Below are 10,128 nucleotides of genomic sequence, written 5' to 3' on the forward strand. Positions count from 1 at the left end.
CATTAGCCTGTCTGACATCAGTCTCTTATATTTGTGAAAAGCTGCCAGCAATGATATTATGAACACATATTGTGTGTCTCCTTGATAGGAAGTCGGCTAATAATAGATTGTTCTATTTTGGCTAGTGGAATAATGCATGTTCTCTGCGTCTCTATTCCCCTGATATTCTCTTCCGCCTGCTTCCTGTAGAGCTGCTGACACTGACGCTACAGGCCAGAAACAGAGGAATAGGAAGCTAAAGTCATTGGTGGAGTAGGAGTGTAACAATTCAGCCTAAGATTTCAGCCAAATTTAGTCTCTCTAGAATACATTTAACACGGTGGAGTTTGAAGTTTGAATATGGATGATTCATACAGATGATTCTGCCTGTGTGCAGGCAACTAGGAGTAGCCTGTGATATTAAACATGCATGCAACATTTTTGCCAAATTGGTTAGTTACCATTGATTGTTTCTGCCAAAATAAGCCAAAATTGTCATTTGGCTTGCTATAGCACAGAACAATGGAATGAAATTCATGTAAATAAAATCATTCGAAACGTCCTTGAAACGAGGAAATATATGAAACAATCTATGGTAACACTTTACAATATTAAAAAATGTTGTATATAGGTGATAGAGGAACATTCCAGCCAAATGGAGATAGTAGTTCAGATAGTTACCACTAGATGTCAATATCACACAACCACAGTAGCCAACGCGACCACGTGAAGGCATTGAATTCAACTCAAATGCAATTCTCTGCCACTTAATTGAATCTTATTTAATGTAATAAATTTAAAGTAATAAGACAATAAGTAGATATTTTATCTTTCAAGAAACAAGGTTAATGAAAAAGTAAGTGAGCTAATCACCATAAAGTAGATTTTTTTGTCCCTAGGTTTTTAGTTTGGCTGAAATTTGAGATTAAAAGCAGGCTCCACATTTCATATGCATATATGTTTATTTCCTACATTGTTGCTTTACCTAATGGATATTAAATTAGACAAAGTCACAATGTTAATGAAAAATGAAGTCCACTTATTTATTTGTTTTATCTATTTGTCAATCGATTTTATATATCCATCGTGTTTATTTAGTTTATTTATAAGGGGTTTCAAGAATTACATTTTTTTTTTCTTAGGGTTTACATTTTTATGTCACTTAGCACAGCAGAGAACAGAGATTTACAACTTCTGGCGTTACTCTGGCCGTTCCTCCATAATCGATGCTCTCCACTCCTCAGTGGATTTTAGGCACAATCCATCGCGCGCTCAATGGGCCTTGAAATCACCGTTTATGTCTCTCGAGCATCAAAACAATAGCGACGTCAGACCCTCGCTGCGAGACCAACGGCACTTCTGGCGCTTTAAAGCAGATCGAACATGCAAAATGAGGAAAAAACGACCTCCCAACAAAGTTCCCCCAGCCAAGCACTGTCAAAATGAGACAAATTGAGACTGAATAAATAAATGCTAAAAAGTATTTTTTTTTATCATGATTTTATTTTTGTTATAATTTCTAACACGTTCTGTTCTGCGTGTGCAGCCTATTCATGGCCAGCTGATTGCTGATGAGTCTGCCGAGCAGACAGCGCAGTGTCAAACACTTTAAGCAGATTAGACGGCAGTGCCTCACGTTTTCATCATCATCTGCAACAATAATCCACTACCGGCTAATAATAACAGCAGTAGCCTATAGGCTGTCTGTTTTCAAATAGATTGCCTATGCTGTGATCAGGAAATGGAAACATTATCCTAATTATATTCTGATATGCAGGTCTCTGCATACTTCTAAACACGTCTAAAATTAATTTTCAAAATTATTGGACACTTAATTGGAAAAATTACCACCATAATTTCCCCCCTTTCTTTCATTTTGTGTGGGCTGTTGTGAGAGCAAATTCAATTACTCCAACTTAAAGGAAATGTTTCAACAGATCCTCTGAGGTGCCCCAACTGACTAATGAAATTATGGCAGTTCTCCCACCTAATGCCATTCAAAGTCCCCCCTGCCACAGCAAATCTCCAAACCACCTGATTTATTTTTAATGATATTACACCCCTCAGTCGGCTGTGTCATGGTAATAATCGGGGCTGCTCCAGCTGCCTCTAGATCACATTAGCCAGGCTTAATATTGACAGTGCTGGGCCCACTAAACAATGAGGCTATGGGGATAGGGAGCTTAGAAGCTGCCTAGCCAATGGGCATACTGTAGGAGGTAGAGGAGGTGCAGGCCAGGATGCTCCAGTTCCCTATGCCCTGGAGGACTGGCACCATCATTAGGCAGCTTCTTCTGTAGTCCTGTGGAGCTTTAAACCCACTATACTACCAGATCCAGACCCCACCCAGGCCCCAGACATCAAAACCATACTGACGAGGGACCATGAAACTAGTGGCAACTTGATTCCCTGCTATTCTTTCACCGGATGGAAAGACCTTCCAGGACAACAGCTCAGCAGCTGCACCTTGTGTAGGTTCCTACTGTGACAAAGTCTTTGAAAGAGGCTCAGAACAGACCACTCCCCAGCTCACCTTGAGACAGCGGATTGGAAGTTCATAAGAGCTGTTGATTTTTGATTCCCGTCCACACAAATGAAAACATCTCAACGTCCTATTAAAAAATTGTCTATCTCAAACACCTATAATATTTCTTAATTAAAAAAAACCTCTACCCCCATTTTGTCATGTTTGTACACTTTCAATCATGGCCACACACACAGTAAAACACAATACAATAAAAATCTATATGGCAATCTGATTTGATTAGAAAAGTGCTTTTATCCGTTAGACTAATTTATGTTGCTGGCTTGTCTAGTTGCTGTATTTGCATAATGGTCACACTGGGAATCAGACTAGGCCACTTGTGGGACACTTGCACCTGATCACAGAGACACTCTATGGCTCCTTGCCAATCACACCTACACAGTTCATTCTCCCAATTAAAAAACACCTGTATTTGTTCTTGTATTTGTCAGGTTGTTCAACATCAGTTTGATATCCCTGCGCACTGAGGTTTTATCTTCCATCCCAAATTGTTGTTTGGATCGGAGGGGATTTTGTATGGGGGCCCGCAGATTACCGTTGTTGATTAGTGGTTGGGTGTAATCCTTTCAGCCCCTCTCTCTGCCGCTCTCTCCAAAACACCCCAGGGATATGCCCGTCTCCCTGAGGACCGCTAGCATGGCAGATGGAACCTCCTCCCCCTCTTCTGCCCCTTCTAACAGCACACCCAAAAACACTGTTGATGCCCTGGGATGGAGGTTGTAAAGTATCCTGAATATGAAACCACAGGCACCTTTGTTTAATGGCTCTCTCCCCACTTAGTGAGAACTGCCCCCAGGCCCAATTCCCATTCTGTAGCTACATTTCTGTCCGATTGGAATGTTTTCCAAATCCATTAGCCCAAAGGAAGGGGAATAAGCTGCAAACAATCTGCTCATATTGCCTAAATGTATACTGCTACTAGATCTTATCAGAACTCACTTTGTGATGCAGTTATGGAGACTATCAGTTGTCCACACAAAATTGATTCATGGCAACATGTTGGTCAAAAGTTTTAATATGCAGCTGTGAAGTCAATGAACATCAGAATCTATTACCTACACTAACAGATAAAGCTCAGTCCATATAAAGGAATTATCCAACCACACACTGTTAGACTGTTAGAGATAAAGCTCACTCTAGACCTGTTCTCTTTGGGGCACATCTCTATTCACACACATGTAAGTCTACTCGAGTCTACAGCCATCATGTCTTGTGTGCTGAGGTGCAGGGAGATGTGTTGAGGGGGTTGCAGGTGGCATAGTGTGGAAATTAGCAATTTTACGCTTCCGTTTATGCAGTAGTCTCCATGTATAATATGGCTTTGATTTACACATGTAGACAGACTAGCGCTCTCATCCCCTCCTTCAATGTCTGAAAAAAGGATTTTTGGCGTGCTATACCACTGTTAACTTGGAAATGATCTAACATTGTGGCATTAATATTTGATATAATGTATATCCGCTCTAATTACCTACAGCAATCAAGTAAGAACCACTGGGGTAAGAGGAGACAGTTTGCATCATCAGATTAAACTGAGGTTAAAAGTCCACGATCCATGACTCTCTCTCTCTCTCTGTGTGTGCGTGTGTGTGTGTGTGTGTGTGTGTGTGTGTGACCACTGATGTTCCCCTGTGTGCAGCGGAGTCAGTAGGGCTGTCAGCCTCTCCCTCAGGAAAGTCTGCTATGTAACCATATTCAGCCTCAGTGAGCAGCAAATGGAGAGAGCTGAGCCCTGGGACTTCTTAACACACACACATTTGCTGTAAAGCATACAAATAAAGGCAGACAAACTCGAAAACAGTCAGAAACAGAACACATATATATATGCACAGGAGAGAGAGTTGCTCAAGAAACTTTTTGAACTTTCAAAAACTGTAGAGATTGAACTTTAAAATGTACAGATAAATGTAAAAGGTTGCCATTACCAAACAAACTTTTAATTTCAGTTTGTGAATCGTACAATTCCACCTCTCTATCCTCGCCACCCCACCTCACTTCACCCCCACCCACCCCCACCCCCCAGCAGCCCAACCCCTCGCACAAATCCACGCTCCCTCCATCCTTTATGATTACTACAAGGGGCTCAGCTTTCAGGAGCGGCCCGGGGAGCATGTGTGTGGAGCTTTAATTCCTATTGTATTCGTGCAGTCTTGGTGTGTGTGAGTGTGTCTGTGTCTGTGTTTTAGCGAATGAGGCAGAGGGAGATAGAGATGGAGAAAAAGACAGGAACAAGGACCCATCTGTCAGCGCAGCGCACGAATCCCTCCCATTCCTCTCCGAGTCCCATGGGACGAGAGCGAGAGACAACTCACTTGTGGCAGTGGTTTTTGTGAGAAAGGAGGGGAACCCCAATAATAACAACAACAGCACTTAAAGAGCTAATGAGAGAATCCAGACTGGTACTTATTTTGGAGAAATCTTCAAAAAAAAAAAACCTCATTTTGGACAGCTCATACAGAGTGCTTGAATTGAGCATGAGACAATTAAGACAATTAATACCATTAAACAAACTGTAGAATTCTCAGCTATAATATTACAAATATCAAAAACATATAACTTGTCTTGAAACTCAAAAGCTGTGGAAACACTATCATATCAACCTAGCAATGATATGTTTCATTTGACTCCCTTGTTAATCTATTTAGTATTTTAGGATCCAAATCAATAATATCTTACACGGACATGATTGAAGAAGTACACGACTTCCTTAAAACAAACAAACAAACAAAAAAGGTCTTAAGTTAATTTATTAGACCAGTGTTTTGGACTGAGCACCCAAGCATCAGAAGTTGGTTCTGATCAGGTGTTCAGTCTGACCTCTTCCAGGAGGTTGACTATCTATGTTACTGTTAAAATGGGAGTAGGACACAATTCCCTTCCGTCAGTCAATCATTTGGGAAACCGATGGGGATTGTGGGAGGCTGAAAGGCTCCAATTCCCCACGCAGGCTGCAGGTGTGGTGGAGGCCAGGCTCAGGCTCATGGGACAGAAGGGTTGTGTATGTGTGTGTGTAGGGGGGGGTCGGGGTGCATGTACCTGGGGAGCTTTAGGGACGCAGGCACTTCACATTAGCCTACTGTTGTTGCTGTACACATGCAAAGTCTGGTTCACATGGGGCAACACACACACACACACACACACACACACACACACACACACAAGGACAGAGTTCCTCTCTCCAGTCTACAGCCTCCCTTCATGGCCAGTGAACTGATGAGGAGAGATAAGGGCCGTTAGCAAGCGGGATAATATGCTGTTTCAGCACGAGACATCATCTTGGGGCAGGCGAGTGACGCGTGAGCATCCAAGCAACAGATGCCCCCGCCCCCATCGCTTCCTATATCCAGCCATCTGTTCGGGTCCGTTCAATAAATCGTTGGATAAGTGCCTGTTTTACGCAATGTTGCCGATTAGCCACGTGACCACATCTCAATTCCCAGACATGGAAATATAGCACACTAGGAGCCCACATACGGTGCAGTTGGAAAAGTTCAGTCAGAGAGGGAGCGAGCGAGCGGGACAGAGAGAGAGATGAGCGCAGTCTCGAGCACAGATGTGCGCAATCGCGAGCACAATGGGATCAATGCGGGGGCACGTGCGACTCGCGAGACCCCGGCTGTCAATGGCCAATAATGACAATAGACCCCCACTGCGTAGCGACTCGCCACGCACGAGGACTCGCGGGCGTTTGTTATGCCATGGCATTTGTTGTTAAAATTGGGGGGAAAAAAGAATATTGGGAGAACAGAGAGATTAGTGTATAAACAGTAGGCCTAATCAGGCTATAAATTTAAATCGACTATCATGATATCAAACGGTCTGAGGCCGCCTTTGGTTCCATACAAGTCTAACCTGTAGCCTGGAAATATGAAATCATGTCATCGCTATAATGTTTTGATGAAACTTTAAAATAATGCACATTTGCTTTGGGTCTACTGGGGGGTTTGTTTGCTGCTTGAGAAAAATAATTCCACATGGCAGAAGCAACTGTAACGGCCTAAAATATGTCTGCAAAACATTTTAAAAATTGGAAAAAACACTTCAAACTAACTCAAAAATACGAAAAACGAATTAACACTAACTATATGTACAAACTCTGACGAAAAATCACTATAATATTGATAGTGGCTTATAATGGGTCTGGGATAGCCTACTCAATAGTGACTTTATAATTACCTTAATTTAGTTATTACGTAGGATATTTTGTATTTTTATTATCCCCTTTGGTTTTAGGCCTACTAGGATATTCTGTAGCTATAATACCTGTCTATCTATGTATTCCAGGACACCGATCGATTCAGTAATTCTGGTCTGACTCATTGGACAGTCCTCGGGGGCAGAGTATGACGCTAATAAGTGGAAGAAAACAATTGAATGACCGGGTGAACAACGCACACACCTGCTCTTTGCACACCAAGCTGTCAAAATCACTTACATACACCGAGATGGAAGAGCGTCTCTTTACTCAGCTAGGGTTATACTGTGCTTAATTAAGTGGAAAATTCCTAATCCAACCGACTAATGAACAGATAGTGACAATCAATTGAGATAATTATTCAGAATTCAGAACACCTTAGGCTACATTAAAGAAGAGCAATGGTGTGATATTTTTATTTTGGTCCAAATTTCTAAGTTTGGAGATGCATACAATATAGGCTGCTATTTAGGAGTGCACTCGGGCGCGCGCAGTCCCCCGCGCGCAGTCCCTCTCTCTCTCTCTCTCACACACACACACACACACACACACACACACACACACACACACGTTTGTTTGGTGAAACTTTTGGCCACGAGCCCGCCACGCGCGTTTGGATCAGTTGAACATGGGTGGGGCGCCGGAGGGAGGGGCTTACCCGGCTAAAGGCTTAAGGCAAAAAACTCAGCCCCGGTCCTGCCAGTCGGAGATGAAAGTCCCATGCGCGCCGATGGCTTTCTGAGGGAGCAGCAGAGTTGGGGACACTGGCAGATGCTCAAAGAGATAAACGCAACGATTGTGGAATAATCACTCAATTTGGTTGCTGGTCTTTGAAATTAGCTGAGGCATCTGCTAATTTGCGCAAAGCGAGCTGTGAATCCAAAAAGGTGAGTTTACACATTTCTTCATTTCAAGTAATTCCTGCTGATTTATTTTTATGCATATTTATTTTTATGCATATTTTATGTACGACCAATAAAAAAAAAAAATCCAAAATCATCGTTATCAGTGAAAATTAGCCTACTCCTTTCAGCAACTTTTAAGCCATCGTTTTGTTGCGCGTGGCAAAAAAATCCACTAAAGGAGCAACTCTGATTGATATACGACATTTATGAGTGGTATTTTTCAATGAAGTGAAATAAAAGTTACTTTCATTTCTAATATTATTATAATTTCCTCATTCGTTTATAGTTCAGACAAGTGCGTGTCAAATGTTCTGTATTCATAAATTACAGTAAACTGTCCCACTTTTACGCACTACTGCACAATGACAAACTAGGACAATTTTATTCAAAACAACAGCATTTTCTCTGTCCGAGCACTGCATTTCACTGTTATTTGTTTTTAACCATTAAGCCACTTTATTCATTCAAATTCATATTTGCCATTATTCCACCGAGGGAGCAAAATTTAAACTATCACATCTGAAAAAAAGAAAAATAGACAAAGCAAATCAACTCACATGTAACTTCTCTAAAACACTATTTGGGGCGCTTGTTCCCATGTTTGTTGATTTGCATGTTGCCCCCTATTTAATCTTTGAGCTTTATATGCCGGCTAAATCCCGTCGTGTCCCAGATTGACAGCGTCTCTGTAGCGACGACGACATAACAGCAGGGAACCACTCAGTTCATCCTGAATAGTATTCCATAACATCGCGCCGTTGTATATATTTCAAATAACTATATTTCTCCTAATAGCTTTGGTCTGGTGTCAGAGTAAGCAGAGGCATGATAGCTATCTGCAAACTGAGTGAGCTGTCCACAACGCAGTGCTGAAATGAGAGCACTCATACTGTATTTCATGGGATGCGAGTTAAAGTCACTAGATGAAGGAATTTCTACTACTTTTTGGCCTGAATTAATCTCAATACCAAAATTAGTCATCGCACTGGCATGAGTGGTTACAGAAATGAATTAACTTTAAGTAACAACACTGTTGGAAATGTCTAGTAGATTGGTTAATCAGTGTGCCCTGCTTCTTCAGATCACAATGATGACCAAACCATTTGGGAAGCCCGGGGATGTGAGTGAGCTGGTGAGCTCCCTTGGCTGGCTGGAGGAGGATGTGAGCTCCCAGGACGGAGAGGAGAGCCGCTACGGGCTGGCTGATGGAGACCGGATCCGGCTCTCCACGGAACTGGGCAGTGAGGATATGGAGGAAGAGGAAGAGGAGGATGAGGATGAGGAGATTGGACCAAATGGAGAGAAGGCTCCCAAACGGAGAGGCCCCAAGAAGAAGAAGATGACCAAAGCTAGACAGGAGAGGTTCCGTGCCCGGCGGGTCAAGGCCAACGCCCGTGAGCGGTCGCGTATGCACGGGCTGAACGACGCCCTGGAAAGCCTGCGCAGAGTGATGCCCTGCTACTCCAAGACCCAGAAGCTATCAAAGATCGAGACCCTGCGGCTGGCCCGCAACTACATCTGGGCCCTGTCTGAGGTGCTGGAGAGCGGCCAGTCCCCAGAGAGCCATGGCTTTGTGGAGATGCTGTGTAAAGGCCTGTCTCAGCCCACCAGTAACCTCGTGGCCGGCTGCCTGCAGCTGGGACCCAGTCCGATGATGCTCAACAAGCTGGACGACAAGTGCGGAGGCCCGGGGGTGGGCGGTGTGGGGGGTCAAGCCGGCCATCCCCTCAGCTACCCGTCCCCAGGCCTTCCCAGCCCCCCCTACGGCTCCCTGGAGGCCTCGCACCTCCTCCATATGAAGGGCTACAAGGGGGCCTATGACATCCCCTCCCCTAACGAGTGCAGCAGCGGCACCCCCCCATATGACGGGCCCCTCACTCCCCCCCTCAGCATCAGCGGCAACTTTGCCCTGAAGCAGGAGCCCTCTCCCCACGAGTCAGAGAGGAACTACCCCCCTCACCCCGGCCACCCTGCCCACTACCTCTCGTCCCACCATTACCCCGCCTCAGCGATGGGCGGCCTGCCAGCGGGGCCTCAGGGCCACACGCTCTTCCAGTCCTCGCGCTATGAGCTGCCGCTGGAGATGGCCTTCGACTCCTTCACTCCCTCTCACCTGGTCACCGCTCAGATGGGAGCCATCTACAGCGAGTGACTCTGCGATCAGACTGGCCAGGGCAGAAGCTCTGCTCCTAAATAAACTGCTGTCAGACCCATGGCCATGCTATCGACTGTATATCGACTGTATAGAGGCCATGCTATCGACTGTATAGAGACAATGGTTTGCATTTACATTGTCTAGTACGCTGGGAGAGCATGGAATGCTCTGAGAGAGACTCATCACCTCAACTCAATCTACCTGATACAAACATGCACCCATAACTTTTAAAAATAATTTATTCCTTTTTTGTTATGATTATTCGTGTCCATATTTGAATTATCATTGTTTCTGGATAAGTTGCCCCCATAGTTGTAACCAGATGTAGCTAAAGATTAGTTTACCAAAT

The 10,128-nt window shown here is 44.0% G+C and overlaps 1 protein-coding gene across 1 annotated transcript; it reads left to right on the forward strand.

Annotated features, from left to right (window-relative positions):
* The first annotated feature begins 8,711 nt into the window (after positions 1–8,711).
* neurod4 (neuronal differentiation 4) lies at positions 8,712–9,776 on the forward strand. Its single transcript, XM_071903276.2, has one exon. The coding sequence runs from the start codon at positions 8,712–8,714 to the stop codon at positions 9,774–9,776; it is 1,065 nt and encodes a 354-aa protein (XP_071759377.1).
* The last annotated feature ends 352 nt before the right edge of the window (positions 9,777–10,128 follow it).

The sequence above is a fragment of the Centroberyx gerrardi genome, chromosome 14 (assembly GCF_048128805.1).
Source record: "Centroberyx gerrardi isolate f3 chromosome 14, fCenGer3.hap1.cur.20231027, whole genome shotgun sequence".
Lineage (NCBI taxonomy): Eukaryota > Metazoa > Chordata > Actinopteri > Beryciformes > Berycidae > Centroberyx > Centroberyx gerrardi.